Genomic DNA, 23002 nt, shown 5'->3' on the forward strand with positions numbered 1-23002 from the left:
TCCAGAAAACAACAAATGTTGCCGCCATCAAGCCATCAGCCACTGCCGCCCCTCCTCCTCACATGGTGCACCCTGAAGGGATTCAGAATGGAGAAAAACAGGATACTGGCCCTAGATATTTAATATGTATATCTAAGGAATAATTTCAATGAGCCCAGACTCTTACATCTTCTCATACATAGAAAAGCACTAAAATCACTAATTTGAGATATCTGGTTTTCGCCATTAGCAGTAGTCTTCTGATGTTTGACTACACAGTTTTTTTTCTCAGAATATATAGGAATATATCCTAGCTCCTCCCTTACCTCTTCAGAACAGTTCCTCAGAGCCAGCTGAGAGGCTGTCTCCTGGGTTATTTTTCTCATAAGGTCCCTGAATAAAATATAACTCACAACTTATATATTGTACATTTTTCCCTAGTCAACAATATGTAAAGGCAACTTTACATACATCAAGTGACCTACACAGTTACTTGGTTTTGACAAAGGTAACATTACACTACAATGGAAAAAGGATGATCTTTTCAATAACTTATGCTGGGTCAACTGGATAACCATATGGGAAAAAATGAATGTTAACCCCCTTCCTCATTCTTTACAAAATAATAAACACTAAATAGATTACAGATCTAAGTTCGAAAGGTAAACAGTAAAACTCTCAGAACAAGACTTAGATGAATATATTCATAACATTAAGTTAAATAAAGATTTCTCACGTAAGATTTAAAATGCAGTAAACATAAAGGCAAAAAAAATAAGTTAGAGTACACTAAAATTAGTATCTGTTCATCAAAAGACAAGCTTAAGATCATATAAACTCAAGCCACAGTAGAAGATACTTGAGATATACACATATATAATATATGCACACACACATGCACCCAATAAAGTTCTTAAATTCAGAATCTTTAAAAACCTCTTAAAAATCAATACAAAGAGAGAAAACCCAAAAGAAAAATGGGCAAAAGATTTGAAGTAGCACTACACGAGAGTGACTATCCAACTGGTCAATAAACAAATGAAAAAATGCTTAATTTTATTCACCATCAGGAAAATGCAAATCAAAATCATAATGACAAGTCCCTCCCATCAGGGACCTTGCACAAGCCTCTTAGATAGCCTCATCCACCAGAGGGCAGACAGCAGAAGCAAGAAGCACTACAATCCTGCAGCCTGTGGAACAAAAACCACATTCACAGAAAGACAGACAGGATGAAAAGGAAGAGGGCTAGGTACCAGATGAAGGAACAAGATAAAACCCCAGATAAACAACTAAATGAAGTGGAGATAGGCAACGTTCCAGAAAAAGAATTCAGAATAATGATGGTGAAGATGGTCCAGGACCTCGGAAAAAGAATGGAGGCAAAGATCAAGAAGATGCAAGAAATGTTTAACAAAGAACTAGAAGAGTTAAAGAACAGAGATGAACAATAAAATAACTGAAATGAAAACTACACTAGAAGGAATCAATAGCAGAATAACTGAGGCAGAAGAACGGATAAGTGACCTGGAAGACAGAATGGTGGAATTCACTGCTGCAAAACAGAATAAAGAAAAAAGAATGAAAGGAAATGAAGACAGCCTAAGAGACTCTGGGACAACATTAAACACAACAACATTCGCATTATAGGGGTCCCAGAAGGAGAAGAGAGAGAGAGAGGACCAGAGAAAATATCTAAAGAGATTATTGTCAAAAACTTCCCTAACATGGGAAAGGAAATAGCTACCCAAGTCCAGGAAGCGCAGAGAGTCCCAGGCAGGATAAACCCAAGGAGAAACACACCGAGACACATAGTAATCAAACTAGCAAAAATTAAAGACAAAGAAAAATTACTGAAAGCAGCAAGGGACAAACGACAAATAACATACAGGGGAACTCCCATAAGGTTAACAGCTGATTTCTCAGCAGAAACTCTACAAGCCAGAAGGGAGTGGCATGATATACTTAAAGTAATGAAAGGAAAGAACCTACAACCAAGATTACTCTACCCAGCAAGGATCTCATTCAGATTCGATGGAGAAATCAAAAGCTTTACACACAAACAAAAGCTAAGAGAATTCAGCACCACCAAACCACCTCTACAGCAAATGCTAAAAGAACTTTAAGTGGGAAACACAAGAGAAGAAAAGGACCTACAAAAACAAACCCAAAACAATTAAGAAAATGGTAATAGGAACATACATATTGATAATTACCTTAAACGTCAATGGATTAAATGCTCCAACCAAAAGACACAGGCTCGCTGAATGGATACAAAAACAATACCCATATATATGCTGTCTACAAGAGACCCATTTCAGACTTAGGGACACATACAGACTGAAAGTGAGGGGATGGAAAAAGATATTCCATGCAAATGGAAATCAAAAGAAAGCTGGAGTAGCAATACTCATATCAGATAAAATAGATTTTAAAATACAAACTGTTACAAGAGACAAGGAAGGACACTACACAATGATCAAGGGATCAATCCAAGAAGATATAACAATTATAAATATATATGCACCCAACAAAGGAGCACCTCAATACATAAGGCAACTGCTAACAGCTATAAAAGAAGGAATCGACAGTAACACAATAATAGTGGGGGACTTTTAACACTTCACTTACCTCGATGGACAGATCATCCAAACAGAAAATTAATGAGGAAACACAAGCTTTAAATGACACAATAGACCAGATGAATTTAATTAATATTTATAGGACATTCCACCCAAAAACGCTTTGTTCTCAAGTGCACACGGAACATTCTCCAGGATAGATCACTTTTTGGGTCACAAATCAAGCCTCAGTAAATTTAAGAAAACTGAAATCGTATCAAGCATCTTTTCTGACCACAATGCCATGAGATTAGAAATCAATTACAGGGAAAAACACATAAAAAACAGAAACACATGAAGGCTAAACAATACATTACTAAATAACCAAGAGATCACTGAAGAAATCAAAGAGGAAATCAGAAAATACCTAGAGACAAATTACAATGAAAACACGACAATCCAAAACCTATGGGATGCAGCAAAAGCAGTTCTAAGAGGGAAGTTTATAGCAATACAAGCTTACTTCAAGAAACAAGAAAAAACACAAACAAACAATCTAACGTTACACCTAAAGGAACTAGAGAAAGAAGAACAAACAACCCAAAGTCAGCAGAAGGAAAGAAATCGTAAAGGTCAGAACAGAAATAAATGAAATAGAAACAAAGAAAACAATAGCAAAGATCAATAAAACTAAAAGCTCGTTCTTTGAGAAGATAAACAAAATTGATAAACCATTAGCCAGACTCATCAAGAAAAAGAGGGAAAGGACTCAAATCAATAAAATTAGAAATGAAAAAGGAGAAGTTACAACAGACACTGCAGAAATACAAATCATCCTAAGAGACGACTACAAGCAACTTTATGTCAATAAAATGGACAACCTGGAAGAAATGGACAAATTCTTAGAAATGCACAATGTGCTGAGAAAGAACCAGGAAGAAATAGAAAATATGAACAGACCAATCACAAGTAATGAAATTGAAACTATAATTAAAAAACTTCCAACAAACAAAAGTCCAGGACCAGATGGCTTCACAGGTGAATTCTATCAAACATTTAGAGAAGAGCTAACACCCATCCTTCTCAAACTCTTCCAAAAAATTGTGGAGGAAGGAACAAACCCATTCTATGAGGCCACCGTCACCCTGATACCAAAATCAGACAAAGATACCACAAAAGGGCTTCCCTGGTGGTGCACTGGTTGAGAATCTGCCTGCCAAAGCAGGAGACACGGGTTCGAGGCCTGGTCTGGGAAGATCCCATATGCCGTAGAGCGACTAGGCCTGTGAGCCACAACTACTGAGTCTGCGCGTCTGGAGCCTGTGCCCCGCAACAAGAAAGGCCGCGACAGTGAAAGGTCTGTGCACTGCGTTTAGGAGTGGCCCCCGCTTGCTGCAACTAGAGAAAGCCCTTGCACAGAAACAAAGACCCAACACAACCAAAAATTAATTAATTAATTAATTAAAAGCAGTTTCTTTAAAAAAAAAAGAATTCGCCTGCCAAAAAAAAAAAAAGATTCCACACAAAAAGAAAATTACAGACCAATATCACTGATGAATATACATGCAAATATCCTCAACAAAATACTAGCAAACAGAACCCAACAACACATTAAAAGGATCAGACACCATGATCAAGTGGGATTTATCCCAGGGATGCAAGGATTCTTCAATATACGCAAATCAATCAATGTGATACACCATATTAAGAAACTGAAGAATAAAAACCATATGATCATCTTAATAGATGGAGAAAAAGCTTTTGACAAAATTCAACACCCATTTATGATAAAAACTCTCCAGAAAGTGGGCATAGAGGGAAACTACCTCAACAGAATAAAAGCCATATATGACAAACCCACAGCAAACATCATTCTCAGAGGTGAAAAACTGAAAGCATTTCCTCTAAGATCAGGAACAAGACAAGGGTGTCCACTCTCACCACTATTATTCAACATAGTTTTGGAAGTCCTAGCCATGGCAATCAGAGAAGAAAAAGAAATAAAAGGAATACAAATTGGAAAAGAAGAAGTAAAACTATCACTGTTTGCAGATGACATACTATACATAGAGAATCCTAAAAATACCACCAGAAAACTACTAGAGCTAATCAATGAATTTGGTAAAGTTGCAGGATACAAAAGTAATGCACAGAAATCCCTTGCATTCCTATACACTGGTGATGAAAAATATTAAAGAGAAATTAAGGAAACACTCCCATTTACCACTGCAACAAAAAGAATAAAATACCTAGGAATAAACCTACCTAGGGAGACAAAAGACCTGTATGCAGAAAACTATAAGACACTGATGAAAGAAATTAAAGATGATACCAGCAGAGAGAGAGATATACCATGTTCTTGGATTGGAAGAATCAATATTGTGAAAATGACTATACTACCCAAAGCAATCTACAGATTCAATGCAATCCCTATCAAATTACCAATGGCATTTTTTATGGAACTAGAACAAAAAAATCTTAAAATTTGTATGGAGACACTAAAGACCCCGAATAGCCAAAGCAGTCTTGAAGGAAAAAAACGGAGTGGGAGGAATCAGACTCCCTGACTTCAGACTATACTACAAAGCTACAGTAATCAAGACAATATGGTACTGGCACAAAAACAGAAACATAGATCAATGGAACAAGATAGAAGGCCCAGAGATAAACCCACATACCTATGGTCAAATAATCTATGACAAAGGACACAAGGATATACAATGGAGAAAAGAGAGTCTCTTTAATAAGTGGTGCTGGGAAAACTGGACAGCTACATGTGAAAGAATGAAGTTAGAACACTCCATAACACTATACACAAAAATAAACTCAAAATGGATTCGAGACCTAAATGTAAGACTGGACACTATAAAACTCTTAGAGGAAAACATAGGAAGAACACTCTTTGACATAAATCACAGCAAGATCTTTTTTGATCCACCTCCTAGAGTAATGGAAATAAAAACAAAAATAAACAAGTGGGACCTAATGAAACCTAAAAGCTTTTGCACAGTAAAGTAAACCATAAACAAGACTAAAAGACAAGCCTCAGAATAGGAGAAAATATTTGCAAACGAATCAACGGACAAAGGATTAATCTCCAAAATATATAAAAAGCTCATGCAGCTTAATATTAAAGAAACAAACAACCCAATCCAAAAATGGGCAGAAGACCTAAATAGACATTTCTCCAAAGACATACAGATGGCCAAGAAGCACATGAAAAGCTGCTCAACATCACTAATTATTAGAGAAATGCAAATTAAAACTACAATGAGGTATCACCTCACACCAGTTAGAATGGGCACCATCAGAAAATCTACAAACAACAAATGCTGGAGAGGGTGTGGAGAAAAGGGAACCCTCTTGCACTGTTGGTGGGAATGTAAATTGATACAGCCACTATGGGAACAGTATGGGGGTTCCTTAAAAAACTAAAAATAGAATTACCATATGATCCAGCAATCCCACTACTGGGCATATACCCAGAGAAAACCATAATTCAAAAAGACACATGCACCCCAATGTTCATTGCAGCACTGTTTACAATAGCCAGGTCATGGAAGCAACCTAAATGCCCATCGACAGACAAATGAATAAAGAAGTTGTGGTACATTTATACAATGGAATATTACTCAGCCATAAAAAGGAACGAAACTGGGTCATTTGTTGAGACGTGGATGGATCTAGAGACTGTCATACAGAGTGAAGTAAGTCAGAAAGAGAAAAACAAATATCATATATTAACACATGTATGTGGAACCTAGAAATATGGTACAGATGAACTGGTTTGCAGGGCAGAAGTTGAGATACAGATGTAGAGATCAAATGTATGGACACCAAGGGGGGAAAACCACAGTGGGGTGGGGATGGTGGTGCGCTGAATTGGGCAATTGGGATTGACACGTATACACTTATGTGTATAAAATTGATGACTAATAAGAACCTGCAGTATAAAAAAATAAATATAATAAAATTCAAAAAAAAATCACAATGACATACCCCTATACATATACCAATACCAAGGAATGGTGAGGATGCAGAAAAAGCAGAATTCTCATATGTTGTGTGGGACTGTAAATGGTAAAACCACTGTGAAAAACTGTTTGGAAGCACCTACTAATGTGTCAGTTCATTTAATCCTTAATAGTATGTGACAAGTAACTGTTATTGTCCCCATTTTACAAATGAGGAAATATGTCACAGAAAATAAGTAACATGCCCAGGGCCACACAACAAAAATCACAGAATTCCTATTCTAACCCAGGCAGCTCAATGACGAGCCCAAGCTCTCAACCACTATGCCTCTCTATGTGGAAGAATGTAAAAAATGTATCTTTAGAGTAACCAACTATGTTCATGTTGGGTGAGAAGGAAACTAAGGGCTTCCCTAGTGGCGCAGTGGTTGAGGGTCCGCCTGCTGATGCAGGGGACGCGGGTTCGTGCCCCGGTCCGGGAGGATCCCGCATGCCGCGGAGCGGCTGGGCCCGTGAGCTGTGGGCGCTGGGCCTGCGCGTCCGGAGCCTGTGCTCCGCAATGGGAGAGGCCACAACAGTGAGAGGCCTGCGTACCGCAAAAAAAAAAAAAAAAAGATGGAAAGTAAAACCAGATCAATGAACTTCAAAAACAGAAGGTGTTCTAACATTAAGGGTCAGGATGTGGGCCAAGAGTAGATTTAGGAGTGAGAGAAATACAAAATGATAAGCAGTTTGCTGTCAGAAACTCAGAGTTTGAGGCTGGTTCCAACATTTAACAAAAGGAATGCTTTTGATTAGCATCACTTTAATATTTGGTTAAAGACCCAGTACCTGATAACCATTAGATCTAAAGCTTCTTGAGGGCTGCTTTTTACATTGGTAATCCTAGTACCTAGCACAGTGTCTGGTAACTCGCAGGTGCTCAATAAATATTTAGTGAGTTTACCAACCGTTTTTTTTATAATGACTGTCCTGCCTCTACCTCAAAAAATAAGTTATGTTTTTCTGATAGAGAGTAAGAACTCTCTCAAAAGTTACTACATACCTCTTTAAATATTCAATTCTGTCTTACTAATAATGTGTCATAACTGTTTATGTAAAGTCATTGAACATTATTAACGCTTTCTCTTTATAAAATTTGGCCTTTTACAGTTTCGGGGTTTTAAAAAAGAAAAAAAAATCTGATTAAAAATACTGAACAGTACAAAAACAACAGCAGGGAACAGCATTCTCCCCAAATCAACTCCTGCATATTAGCAGCTTCCAGAAGAATAAAAGAAACCAAATACATAGTCCTAAAAAAGTCCATGAATAAAAGGCTTTGTTCTCAGAGAAAATTAAATAACTTATTGAATTTTGGTTTTAATTAGTCAATGAATTATTAAGCTTTGCTCCTAATGAAAATTCAGTGACTATTCAGACTATCACTGATAGCTGAGTGGTTCATTGTTTTTGACTTGTACAGTAATACAGGTTAGTGTAAAAGAAAATTAATATGTAGAAAACAATAACTTAAAAATAAATGAAAATATAGAAATTAATTTAAATCACCCTAAATTCAACCCAGTAGCAGTAATTACTGATAACATTTTTTTATATAGCTTTTCATGTTTTTCTATAGGTATGTGTATCCACGTATATGTGTACATACATGTGTACATAAAGGTATACTTTGGACAATGTATTAATACTCTACAAACTGTTCTGTATACTGGTTTTTTTCACTTACCATCTGTTATGGGTTGAATTGTGCCCCCCAAAAAGATCTTGAAGTTCTATCCCCCAGTGCCTGTGAATGAGACCTCATTTGGGAATAGGTTCTTGCAGATAATCAGTTTAAGATGTGCCCATTAGGGTGGGCCTTAATCCAATACCATTGTGTCCTTATAAAAAGGGGAAATTTGGACACTGAAACACACACACAAACATATACACACACAGGGATACCTCATTATAAACATGAAGGCAGAGATTGGGGTGGTAAGTCTACAAGCCAAGGAACACCAGAGATTACCAGCAAACTACTAGCAGCTAGGAAAGAGGCATAAAACAGATTTCCCTCACAGCCCTCAGAAGGAACCAACTCTGCTGCCACCTTGATCTTGGGCAACAGCCTCCAGAACTGTGAGAGAATAAATTTCTGTGCTTAAGCCACCAAGTTTGTGCTAGCTCTAGCAAACCATCTCCCCATGTCAGTAAATAAATGTCTTTGCCACCTTAATGTTTTCATTCTAATCCATTGTACAGATTTACGATCATTCAAATAATCCTCTACTACTGGACGTTTAAGTATTTTCCAATTTCTGCTACAATAAACAATGCTTCAACAGCCATCTCTGTATATACATCTATTGCCATCTGACTTCCTTAGATATGAAATTTCTGAGCTAAGAAGTAGTTTTTAAGCTTTTGCTTTGTATGGCCATGCTGCCCTGGAGAAAGCTTATATCAGCTTACACTCTTACCAGCAATCTCAAAGTGTCCATTTCCCATACTTTGGACCATACTAAGTGTTGTCATTTTATAAAACCTCTGTCAGTCTAACAGGTAAAAAATAACTCAACATTGCTTTAATTGGCTTATTTCATTCTAATTATTGGTAGGGTTTAAATAAGTTTCCAATATTTAACGGCCATTTACATGTTTTCCACAATGTACTGCACGTTCACTTCTTTAGCCATTTTTCTACTGGGGCTTGTATCTTTTCCTTAATAATGTGTAAGAGCTTTTGTACATAGCTGGGTTTTAAATGAAATCCAGGGTATATATTTCCTCAGTTCTAAGTGATAGGTAGTCAGTTTTCTGGTGACCTTTCTTCTGTGGGATATTAAATGTTCAAAAAAAAAAAAAAACCTATAAATGGGAACTATAAAAGGGAACTAGATTCTGCATGCCACAACTAAAGATCCCGCATGCTGCAACTAAAGGTCCCGCATGCTACAATGAAGATCTTGCGTGCCACAACTAAGACCTGGCACAGCCAAATAAGTAAATATTTAAAACAAAACAAAACCAAATAGTACTGACAATAATGAGAAGGTGGAAATTTGATATACAGATCTCCTGATGGCCCTGTGAATAATGGCTATCAGTTAGAAATAGGAACTGGAAAGGAGAAAGACTAACCAGCAGCTGGCCATGGTTAAAGGCCTTGTTTAGTTAGTTTTTGGAAGCAAAACTGTGCAGAGGAGCTAACATGTTAATTAATGCTTCCGGTAAAGTCAACAAGCCAGCCTCAAATCTTGAATGAAAAGTGTGAGTTTCAAACAGAATTGAAGAATAAGGAAAATATGGCATTAAGCATTTACTGAATGTAATTTTTAAAAAGTAGATACTGTAGGATGAGTCAAAATGGCATCCTCTTAAGATTTATCAGTTATTCTACAACTCAAAAGTCACAAAAGTCTTATAATGCGCAGTCTGAACATTTTTAGGAGGAATGAACAAAGTTACAGAAGGTGAGAAGGAAAAGAAAAGAAACCTGACCAACTAGCTGTTACATGCTAAATACTGTTAGGCCCTTGAAAAAGTATGTCCTCATCTGTATGATGTCTGGAATCTGTTTAAAAATAATCCAGAGAGAAAACAGGGGAGGTAAGTCGGGGTATAGATAAAGTAAGATTGCATCTAATTTGATAACTGTTAAAGTTTGGTGATGAGAATACAGACGTTCGTTATACTATTCTATTTTTATTTAAATTTTTCATGATTTTTACACTAATTATTAGAGAAATGCAAATCAAAACTACAATGAGGTATCACCTCACACCAGTTAGAATGGGCATCATCAGAAAATCTACAAACAACAAATGCGGGAGAGGGTGTGGAGAAAAGGGAACCCTCTTGCACTGTTGGTGGGAATGTAAATTGATACAGCCACTATGGAGAACAGTATGGAGGTTCCTCAAAAAACTACAAATAGAATTACCGTATGACCCAGCAATCCCACTACTGGGCATATACCCTGAGAAAACTACAATTCAAAAAGACACATGCACCCCAGTGTTCACTGCAGCACTATTTACAGTAGCCAGGTCATGGAAGCAACCTAAATGCCTATCGGCAGACGAATGGATAAAGAAGATGTGGTACATATACACAATGGAATATTACTCAGCCATACAAAGGAACGAAATTGGGTCATATGTAGAGACGTGGATGCATCTAGAGACTGTCATACAGAGTGAAGTAAGTCAGAAAGAGAAAAACAAATATATTAACGCATATATGTGGAACCTAGAAAAATGGTACAGATGAACTGGTTTGCAGGGCAGAAATAGAGACACAGATGTAGAGAACAAATGTATGGACACCAAGGGGGGAAAGTGGGGTGGAGGGGTGATGAATTGGGAGATTGGGTTTGACATGTATACACTGATGTGTATAAAATGGATGACTAACGAGAAACTGCTGTATAGAAAAATAAATAAATTAAAATTCAAAAATTCAAAAAAAATTTTTTTCCATGATTTTTAAAATTATTTACCATATATAATGTGAAAGTCAGTGGGGTGTACTTGTGTACTTGTGAGTGAATGTGGGTTTAATCTATATAGAACAGAAAGGACTCCTACGTAACCCTCCAAATGGGACAGATATAGGCCCATCAACTATAAAAACCCTGCATGAAAGAAGGAACGCATTAACTAAACTGGAAGCATTAATAAGGAGGTGTAGTTTCAGAGGAGCAGGAAAACTGTAAGAAAGAAGAAATTTTAACAGAACAGAAGAACGTTGGGAGGCGGGGGGCGCAGCAAACGAACAGCAGGAAAATCTACTTCTCAAACAAAGGAAGGAAAAGTATTTTTTTGAGTAGTTACTGTGTTCTAAGACCTGTTGTTAGGTATTTTACATCATGACCTCATATAATCCTCACAGCAAATTTGTAACGTGGATGCTATTATCCTCAATTTAAGATGGGGCAATAGGACCTCCCTGGCGGTCCAGTGGTTAAGACTCTGTGCTTCCAACGCAAGGGGCACAGGTTTGACCCCTGGTTGGGAAACTAAGGGATCCCTGCAGAGTGGCCAAAAAAAAAAAAAAAAAAAAAAGAGGCAATAAAAGCTCACAAAGGCCAAGTAACACACAAAGAATCATGCAGATACTAAATGACAGGAATAAGATTCAAAGCCTTTTGCCCAAGCTTAAAGTCTGTGCTCTATACAATACTACTACTTCCCAAGAAGCTACATTAAACATAAAACAAAATAAAAACTTTCTTCGAGGTACACAGATTAGAGGAAAGGGGAAGGAAAACACAATATAAGAAGGGAGATAAGAAAGTCAATTTAATTTTGTTATGTAAGTATGGCCAGGTTGTCGTGGTAGTAAAGAGGGTGAATGGCAGAGGGTAGGTAACTAAACTGGATATTGGAAGACGAGTTGGCCAGGAGTTAGCTGAGGAGAAAATAGCAAGAACAGACCCACAGAGATAAGAGAAGAGACTATGAATTGAGGACCTGTAAGTTGGTCGGTATTCATTCACTGATTTAATAAATATTTACTGAGGGCCTACTCTACACCAAGACCCACAGATACAGTAGAAATCAAAACAGAATAGCGTCTCCCTCCGTGGAGCATACACCTTAGGAAAGATTATTCAAAGAATTACACATAATTACAAACTAGGATGTGTTGCAAAGGAAAAGCAAAGGGTGTTATGACAGCATCTAAAAGGGGGACCTTCCTAGGGACAGTGGGATGATCAGAGATGGCTTCCCTGGGGAAGCGACATCTAAACTGAGCTGAAGAATAAACATGCATTAACTAGGTGTGTGGATGGTTAGATGAGACAATCCAGGCAACAGGAACAGCATATACAGAGCCTTTGAGATAGGAGAGAACAAGGTATAGAACTAAGAGAAAACCAGGGTGGCTAGAGTATAAGCACAAATGAGAAAGTGGGAAACGAGGCTGGAAAAGTACGCAGGTCAAACCACATATGGTCTTTAAGATTACATTCAAGACTTCGGAGTTTGTCCCCAGAGCAAAGGGAAGCCAGTGGAGGTTTTTGATCAGGGACTGATAAAATAAGAATTGTATTTTGAAAGTGTCTGTTCTCAGGGGTTATGAACATCCAGTCCATAGATACTAAAGGGTCTGTGCATAGAATCCAGGAGTCCATGAACTTGGATGAGGGGGGAAAAAATCTTTATTTTTCACTAACCTCTAAATAAAATTTAGCACTTCTTTGTGAATATAGGCCTTTTAACTTTGTCACAATACAAATCTCAAATACGTTCACATTATATTTTGGTTATTGTAAAACTCTCAAAATAATGGTTTTGTCTCTCATAACATCGTTACTTTACAATTGTGGAAGTTTGGGGAAGCATTGCTAGATCTTGTTATGTAATACATTAACAATAAAGCACAGATATTATAATATCACAAGTTTTTAAAAAATAACATTTTGAAAGTGTCTGTTCTCAGGGGTTATGAACATCCAGTCCATAGATACTAAAGGGTCTGTGCATAGAATCCAGGAGTCCATGAACTTGGATGAGGGGGGAAAAAATCTTTATTTTTCACTAACCTCTAAATAAAATTTAGCACTTCTTTGTGAATATAGGCCTTTTAACTTTGTCACAATACAAATCTCAAATACGTTCACATTATATTTTGGTTATTGTAAAACTCTCAAAATAATGGTTTTGTCTCTCATAACATCGTTACTTTACAATTGTGGAAGTTTGGGGAAGCATTGCTAGATCTTGTTATGTAATACATTAACAATAAAGCACAGATATTATAATATCACAAGTTTTTAAAAAATAACATTTTGATAACTATACTGGTTTCCTTTGTAGTTACACATTTTCAAATGCTATTCTCCGAAGGAGTCTGTAGGTTTCACCACAACTGCAAGGGGTTCATGTCTTTAAAAAAGCCTAAGAGGGCTTCCCTGGTGGCGCAGTGGTTGAGAGTCCGCCTGCCGATGCAGGGGACACGGGTTCGTGCCCCGGTCCGGGAAGATCCCACATGCCGCGGAGCGTTTGGGCCCGTGAACCATGGCCGCCGGAGCCTGTGCTCCACAACGGGAGAGGCCACAACAGTGAGAGGCCCGCGTAACGCAAAAAAAAAAAAAAAAAAAAAAAAAAAAAAAAAAAAAAAAGCCTAAGAATCCCTAACAGAGGGTAGAAATTGGAGGAGAAGGGCAGAGAGAAGGCAGAGAAACAAGCAATCCACATAAGACGATGGAAGCTTAAACCAGGATGGGAGCAGTGCTGGTGGAGTACAGCAATTTGAAAGATATTCAGAAGGTAAAAGTGACATGAGAGACTCTTTTCAAATGTAATTTTCTAAGAATATTTACTGTTATAAAAATACTTATCATATAATGGTAAATAAAAATGCAGTCTAAAACTATCTGTACAGTATAATGCTGATTGAAATTCTACTGTACACAGAAATGACTGGAAGGATGCAAAGTATTTTAAAATGTTAAACATGGTTATCACCGGGGAATGAACAGCAGTAAAAATGTTTATTTTTTTTCCTTAGGACTTCTCTAAATGTTTCCATATTTTATAAAGTGACTAGCAGAAAAAGCATAATTTTAGTTACTTTTGGAAATTTTCTTCTCTTTTCTTTTCTTTTTTTCTTTTTGGCCGAGCCACAGGGCATGCAGGACCTTAGTTCCCCGACCAGGGATGGAACCTCAAAGCCGTGCTCACCCGACCCTCACCCCACACCCACAGTGCAAGTGCAGTCTTCACCTGGACAGCCAGGGAAGTCCCTGCAAATTTTTTAATGATGGGGAAACGCTTATGATACGTTTTATAGTGAAAAAGTATATAAAATTGTACATACAATATGATCTCAACCATATAAAAAATCTATAGTCAGATTATGGGTGATTTCTTTATACTATCAGATTTTCCACGTTTTCTTTAGCAACCATATATTACTTTTATAAATTACATTATTTTTAAATGGCACGAATGGATAGATTAGCTTTGGACAGAAGGAAGGATTCTTCAAGATTTAAAATAAGATAAAAGAACCAAGGTTTGCGATGGACAGAGTCTATTGGTGGGGGAACAGGCTATTGAGGGAGTTCACATGTAAAGGACTCCATAGTCTCAGCAAAGCAGAAGGCTAGGACATCTACAGCAAGCAAAGGGGTTGGTAGGACTGGCAGTACTAGAATAAGGGTGAAGGTCTGCAACAGCCCTGTGGGATCACAGGGAACTGTAAGGCAGAGCACAGGGCTTGGCTAAGGGTCTTTAGAAACAAAAAGGAAACGGTATGGATTAGTATTGTTCTCAACCTTTGTAAATGATTTGCTGAGCTTCTTAAAAATGTCAGGTGCCCCTCCCAGTGATTCAGTTTGTCCAAGTAAAGGCCCGGTAATCTGCACCTTAAACAAGAGGGAGTGTTTCAGGTGAGTTCAGACCATATTTTAGGAAATGCTGGTTTAGTCTGGTCTGAAAACAATGGACAAATCTACTGATACATAAAATGTCTTCAGGTTCTCTCTGCTCCCATCATTCCAACTTACATAGGGAATCTAGATGTTAAGATTTTTGTTTTGTTTTTGTTTCGTTTTAGAATTTCAGGAGAATAAAAATCAGCTTAGAGGGACTTCCCTGGCGGTCCTGTGGTTAAGGCTCTGCGCTTCCACTGCAGGGAGCATGGATTCAATCCCTGGTAGGAAACTAAGATCCCACAAGCCTTGCAGTGCGGCCCGCCCCCACAAAAAAAAGAGTAAAATTCAGCTTAGAAAGACGGATAAGAAAAGAGTAGGAAAGACAAAGACACACTAATAGTTAAAATATACAGATGGTCCCCGACAAACAATTTTTCAACGTTACCATGGCGCAAAAGCCATAAGCGTTCAGTAGAAACAGTCCTCTGAACGTCTTATCTTGATCTTCTGCTGGGCTAGCGTATGAAGTATAACACTTTGTGACGCTGGCAGCGACAGCAGCCATAGCCCACAGCCAGCCATGGGACCATGAGAGCAAACAGCCCATAAGCTTACAACCATTCTGTACCCAGACAACAATCTATTTTTCACTTTCTGTACAGTATTCAACAAATTACACAAGCTAGTCAACACTCTATTATAAAATAGGCTTAGTGTGAGATGATTGTGCCCAACTGCAGGCTAACATAAGTGTTCTGAGTATGTTTAAAGCAGGCTAGGCTAAGCTATGATGTCCAGGAGGTTAGGTGTATTTAAATGCATTTTCAAGTTATGATATTTTTCAACTCACGATGTGTTTATCAGGACATAACCCCATCGTAACTCGAGGAAGATCCATATACTATTATCTGTATGACAGAACTCCAGGACAAACTACCTTACCTTTAGCAGGAGAGCAAAATTACTCTGCAGAGAATTAGTCACACCATTTTCATACAATTTTTTCCTCATGAGGTTTTCGCTCACGTTCCCACTATCAGACTGATACCTTAATAATGACTTTAGCATGGTTTCAAAAGGGTCCGCTGAAACAGACAAATTAAACATTTCAAAGGCAAAGTAATCACTCAAAAAATAAATGAATAAATCTCCAGCAAAAGAACAGAGATCAGGGAGGTACGGGACTGTAGCCAAGAGATTATGAACTTTTTTTTCACAACTCCCTTGTCTTTCCTAAATGTGAACAGTTCAAGAGGCAATAAAAATTGGCAAGAAAACAATATTCTGAGAATTCCACTGTAAATCATTGATACTTACATAAATTTTCTACTCACATGACAGCAATATCTTTCACTTTGTAAAAAAAAATCACACCACTGATTTTTAAAGCAAAATTGATTTTGTGTATGTAACTGTCAAGTATTACAGTTAAAATTATTTAGCTGAATCTAAAAATTTCTTTTCTTTTCTCCTTCATTCATTTTTAAGTGTTTCTTGTTTCCTTTTTTTTTTTTTTTTGGCGGCAGCGCTGTGAGGCTCACAGGATCTTAGTTCCCCAACCAGGGATCAAACCCAGGCCCCTTGCAGTGGAAGCACAGAGTGCTAACCACTGGATCGCCAGAGAATTCCCTAAGTGTTTCTTTAATGACTATATTGTTTCCACATATGCAAATAATACACTGTCATTGTAAATAATTAAAACAACATAGATACAAAGAAAATAAATTCATCTAAACCTCACCACACAGAGATAGTCACTGTTAAATATCTGAGATTTTTTTGTTTTACAGCTGTTAACATTTCTTACCAGAGAGAGACAGACAGAAAAATCTGCCAGATTTTGCAAAGAACTACAGTCCCTTCTTTCAGAGCACGTCTCTCAGTTCATTAGTGTGATCATTCGAACACCATTTACATGCTCCCCCCCTTCCCCAGCACTAAACTATAAATTCCACAGGAGCAGAGGCCATGTCTGGTTTTACCCATCTTTGTATTTCTTAACGGAGCCATCCTTCCACAGTGCGGAAATTTTGTGACTAAGAAAACAGACCCAGGGCTTCCCCGGTGGCGCAGTGGTTGAGAGTCCGCCTGCCGATGCAGGGGACACGGGCTCGTGCCCCGGTCTGGGAGGATCCCACATGCCGCGGAGCGGCTGTGCCTGTGAGCCATGGCCGCTGAGCCTGTGCGTCCGGAGCCTGTGCTCTGCCACGGGAGAGGCCACAACAGTGAGAGGCCCACGTACTGGAAAGAAAAAAAAAAGAAAACAGACCCATGGGCTTTCCTGGTGGTGCAGTGGTTGAGAGTCCGCCTGCCGATGCAGGGGACACGGGCTCGTGCCCCGGTCTGGGAGGATCCCACATGCCGCGGAGCGGCTATGCCTGTGAGCCATGGCCGCTGAGCCTGCGCGTCCGGAGCCTGTGCTCCGCAACGGGAGAGGCCACAACAGTGAGAGGCCCACGTATCACAGAAAAGAAAAAATAATAATAAAATAAAAATAAAATAAAAATTAAAAAATAAAAAAATTTAAGATTTAACCATTTTTTCTTCTATTACTTTTATGACTCCAAATTTTAATCATTTCTAATTTATTTTGATATAAAGAGTGAGACAGGGGCTGAGATTTATTTTTTCCAAATAGCTAACTAGTTTTCCCAAACCATTTATTACCTTTCCCCTTTATCATAAAATGCTACCTTTATCATATATACTCGGTTTGTCTACTGGGCTACCTACTCCATTCCATCAATATGTCTAGTCCTATTATAGTACAAGATTCTTTAAGTTAATCAAGTTTTATAATACACTATTCAACCTGATGGTACAAGAATCTCCCACACTAATGTTCTTTCTAGATGTTTTTTAACTGCTCTTGTACATTTACTCTTTCAGACGTACCCTGGAACTAGTTTTTCAGGTTCCAAAAAAATCCTGTTGGCATTTACACTGGGATTTTTTTTCATACATATCTATAAATTGAAGGAAGAAAATAATCATTTTACAATACTGTGTCTTAAATGAAGTAATTAATATAAAGACTTCAGCACAATGTCTGGCATATAATACAAAGTATTTAATAAATGTTAGCTATTCCTAAGAACAATGTATGGATCTTCATTTATAGACATCTACTCTAATTAAAAAGAAAATTAAACTTACATGTCTTATTGGGGTTGATATGCTGCTTTAGCACATCAACAGTGCCCAAACTAACCACAAGGCGCCTGCCAAACCAGAAAGAGACCACAGGCCCATATCTCTCATGCAAATTAACCAGGAACTCGTGCAAACTTCCACTGTTCACAATATCTGGAAGATTACCATCTCTGAAAAAAGAGCAACATTTGACAAAATAATCAAGTTAACATGGAAGAATCAGAAAAACAATACTAGTTGATTCTGAATTAACTGTGTCAACAGATGAGAGCAAAAATACACAAAATTCAAATTACTGCAAAATCCAAAACTGAATTATATTTGACTTCTCTCTTTCAGTAGTGTTACATTTGGATACGGATTTGTCTGATATTTTGATAATTCATAACACTTCATTACCAAATAAAAAAGCTACACAAGGAACATCTGACTTAGACACTGGAAAATATCCAATTTTTGCAGCAACTCATTCTGAGATAGCAATGGACACCGTCATTGGCTATTAAATCACAGACTAATTTAAATCAGCTATGGCAACTTTTTCTTATTTCCTTCTATCTTAATCCCTTCTTTCTATTTTCAACACTCTCTGGCTAACAGAAGTGAAAGAAATTAAAGGTTTTGATTTATACAGGCTTCCTTTCTGTTCTTAACAAAGTTTAGGTAGTATGCCCAGAGATAAGTTTAGAGAAAACAAAGGAATGAAATAAACTGAGTAATCTAAAGATATAGTTTAGTTTTGATTCAAAATTAAGAACTGACTCTACTTGATTAAAAAAAAACAACAACTCACTTTTCTTCTGTTGGAGTAATCCCTGGAATTCCTGCAGCTTGTCTGGAAGCCTTAGGGAAAAAATTTTAAAAAGTTTAGTATAATGAATTATCACATATCCCATAAGTCAGATGTGTTTTCCCAAGACATCTGCAGGACCTTAAATGATGGTTTTCCAAATTGGCTGAATCTCAGAGATTATTTCTATATTAAAATACAAAAACTGGATTCTTTGTACTGAAAAGAATTATCCTGGGCTTCCCTGGTGGCGCAGTGGTTGAGAGTCCGCCTGCCGATGCAGGGGACACGGGTTCGTGCCCCGGTCCGGGAAGATCCCACATGCCGCGGAGCAGCTGGGCCCGTGAGCTGTGGCCGCTGAGCCTGCGCGTCCGGAGCCTGTGCTCCGCAACGGGAGAGACCACAACAGTGAGAGGCCTACGTACCGCAAAAAAAAAAAAAAGAATTATCCTAATATTCCTCCTCTCTATCAATTAAACTAAGGTGTTTGAAGAATTTAACATCCATTCTTCATCAATTAATACATAATCAAGTACATTTTTCTTTGTTCTGAGACTATATATGGCTTGGCTTTCAAAAAAAAATCAATGTCATAATAGTTTCATTCCTAAAATAGTTCTCCTCTTTCTAGTCAAAGAATTTACCAAAATACAATGTGATATTCATCATTTGCTTTAATGCAGTTATTATTATCAGGGTCATACAGTCAGAGAGGTGTCTGGTATAGAAATAAATAACAAAATAATTCATAGCAAATTGTTAAAGTGACAACCTCTGAAGAATGAACTATGAAAAAGTTGGGGGAATTTTCACGTTTTACAATTTTGTACTGGGTTTATGGTCGCTGGGTTTAGAGGTTAGTGTCTTTTTTTTATTTTACAACAAGCGTATTACTTTTATAATAAGATATCTTGTAAAACTATTTTTAAATAAACTAAATATTTATAGGAAAAATAACCTAAAATAGTCAACTCCAGAATCAATTCTGAATTTAGTCAATGATTTTAGCTAGTATTAATCAGAGTTTATTTGTCTGACATTCTGCCCTTTTCCCCCCTACTTAACATTATACAAATAAATGAATATTTATTTATTTGAACATTTAAAGGCTAAACAGTGTTCCACTATGTATCCAGAATTGTGTAATCATCTACCTGCTATAGTGCTGAAAAACATCTACGCTATTTCTTTCTTTCATTTTCTCATTGTTATAGGTAGCGCCATGAAAATCTTTGTACAACTTTACTTTTTTCCTCCTTTGGGGTATGTACGCCAAAAGAGAGATACTAGGTTGAATGATACTAACTGAAGAGTTTTACAGTTTGTACTAAATCCTATAAGAATACTATCTAGGGGCTTCCCTGGTGGCGCAGTGGTTAAGAATCCGCTTGCCAATGAAGGGGACATGGATTCAAGCTCTGATCCAGGAAGATCCCACATGCTGTGGAGCAACTAAGCCCGTGCACCACAGCTACTGAGCCTGCACTCTACAGCCCGTGAGCCACAACTACTGAGCCTGCATGCCACAACTACTGAAGCCCCTGCACCTAGAGCCCGTGCTCCGCAAAAAGAGAAGCCACCACAATGAGAAGCCCATGCCCCACAATGAAGAATAGACCCCACTCGCCTCAACTAGAGAAAGCCCATGCGCAGCAACAAAGACCCAACGCGGCCAAAAATAAATAAATAAAAATAAATTTAAAACAAAAAAAAGTAGTGGTCTGAAGTGATAATCTTTCCAAAAAAAAGAATACTATCTAGGTAATAGTATGTGCAACTTGCATTTAACTGATGACAATGAAACCTACAACATAAAATTTTGTCCTACAGTCTCATCAATAATGGAAACTTGTCAAGTTTAATATTATAAAAAGTGGGGAAAAGGATGGAAGGAACTCAATTAGAAAAAGAAAAAGTCAGTCATATAAAAAAAGCCAACTTTTTATTTTCTAGGCTGAAATTATTGACTGAAACAAGTTTCCTGACTTCTCTTTAAACATGGTAGATTGATAACACTCATCAATTATCTCTTCCTGAAATCCCACAAAATGATAGTGAAGATATAAAAAAGGAGAAAATATGGATAAAGAGAATGGGAGAGGAGACAACAGTGGACGAACAATCCAACCAATTTTTTTGGAAGTGTTAAGCTGTTGGAGCAGTGATTAATTGACGTAGGTGTGAGGCCTCCTCTGGGGGTCTACAGAGGAGAATTCCCACAGGAAGCAATCAGATTTGCACTCAGTAACCAGAAAGGCAGGGTAAGACGCAAGATTTTAACAATTAGCAAAAAGCCAGTATACAGATCCCTCAGACACCATTCTTGTGATTACCGTCCTTCTGGAAAGTGACCTTGAGACTCCAGATTCAGGAACAACTGGCTGGTGGGTGGTGGTCCCTATAATTCTAAGGGAAAATTATTTCCAACTTAGAATTTTATACTAAGCCAAACTATCATTCAAGTGTGAAGCTAGAACAGAAAGATTTTCACACAAGCAAGATGTCAAAAAATGTATTTTCCATGCACACTTTCTTAGGAAATTACTGGAAAATGATGCACTTGCAGCAAATAAAGGAACTGAAAGAAAAGAGAGAGAGAGAGACTCATGTGGCACCTAGGAAATAGGGTATCCAACACAGGCAAAGAGAATACCAATTCTGATAGTAAAAGGACAAGAGCTATGCAGCCGAAGGAGATGATAACCACTACTGACTGGGGAAGGATGATGGAAGGCTCCATAATGGATATTTTCATGGGAAAGAAAATACAACTGATGTCTCTGAATACTTGAACGAGTTTACTGAGTGTTACGACAGAAATGTCGAAATATCTGCCGGAAACTACTGATAGGCAGGCGTGAAGAACCTCTGAAAATGTGCAAATACTAACTACAAGCCCTCCTCACCGCACTCATCATGCTTCTACAGCTCCAGCAGCAGGCATGCAGAGGGAGCCTCAGAAGTCTGTGCGCTTTGGATAAGACGGCTCCTACACCAACCTCCACCCTTCAAGAGGAGAAATGAAGAGTGAGCCCCAGAACACCAGGCAAAATGCTCTCCTGCCCTTTACTATATCCACATCTTCCACACAGCTAAACTGATGAGATCCCCAGATTGGCATGCACCTGGCAAGACCCTGCCAAACTCCCTGATAATCCTAGCCTCACCCCTACCATCTACCTTGAGACCATCCAGAATGTTACCGTGACCTTTTTCCTTACCTACATTAGACACCACACTAAGCCCAGGACTACCATCCCCAAGTCTTCCCTCGTCCCTCAGACTCCTATTCCTACAGACGTTTTTTTGTTTGTTTGTTTGTTTGTTTTTTGCGGTAGGCGGGCCTCTCACTGTTGTGGCCTCTCCCGTTGGAGAGCACAGGCTCTGGACGCGCAGGCTCAGCGGCCATGGCTCACGGGCCCAGCCGCTCCACGTCATGTGGGATCTTCCCGGACCGGGGCACGAACCCGCGTCCCCTGCATCGGCAGGCGGACTCTCAACCACTGCGCCACCAGGGAAGCCCCCTACAGAAGTTTATCTTCTTTCCTGACCCATCTGTCCCCAACTCAAAACTCCACCTGATCTCAGCCACTCATTCCCATGGTTGTACACTAGGTCTTGACATTACCAATAACTTCACCATCTCCAGAGTTTTAACATCAAGCATCCACGCACCTCCTATTTCTCCTTTTCACTATTTTTAACATCTTGACTCCAAAAACTATTTTTACCCCAAAAGGACTTTTAACCTACCCACTCATGTACTCATTTTCCACTCTGTCCAGCTGAGATTCCATGGTCTATTATAACCACTCCCTTGCCCTGTATCCTTTTGTCAAAAGCACCTAGTAAAACACCAATTCTAATTAAACCCAATATTCTGTCAGCTGCCCCTGACTCCACATAGATGAAGAAAAACTGCTGGGAGGGCTTCCCTGGTGGCACTGTGGTTTAGAGTCCGCCTGCCGATGCAGGGGACACGGGCTCGTGCCCGGGTCCGGGAAGATCCCACATGCTGCGGAGCGGCTGAGCCCGTGAGCCATGGCCGCTGAGCCTGCGCGTCCGGAGCCTGTGCTCCGCAACGGGAGAGGCCACGACAGTGAGAGGGCCGCGTACGGCAAAAAAAAAAAAAAGAAAAAAAAACTGCTGGGGAAAAACACATCCATAATGACTA

General features: G+C 38.5%; 1 protein-coding gene across 3 annotated transcripts in view; it reads right to left on the reverse strand.

The window, feature by feature from the left end:
- The window catches only part of CYP20A1 (cytochrome P450 family 20 subfamily A member 1), a gene marked incomplete at both ends in the record, with an annotated part of 61595 nt that overhangs the window by 37036 nt on the left and 1557 nt on the right, over nucleotides 1-23002 (reverse strand). For 2 of the 3 annotated variants that reach the window (XM_079709884.1, XM_079709883.1), the window contains 3 exons: nucleotides 15828-15970; nucleotides 18042-18208; nucleotides 18832-18881. In XM_079709884.1, the coding sequence (XP_079566010.1) occupies nucleotides 15828-15970; nucleotides 18042-18208; nucleotides 18832-18881 (360 nt within the window). Of the gene's footprint in view, nucleotides 1-15827; nucleotides 15971-18041; nucleotides 18209-18831; nucleotides 18882-23002 lie in introns of those variants that run through there. The other variant, XM_079709885.1, reaches the window with a different exon arrangement.

Source organism: Hyperoodon ampullatus, assembly GCF_949752795.1.
Source record: "Hyperoodon ampullatus genome assembly, chromosome: 8".
NCBI classification, from domain to species: Eukaryota; Metazoa; Chordata; class Mammalia; order Artiodactyla; family Ziphiidae; genus Hyperoodon; species Hyperoodon ampullatus.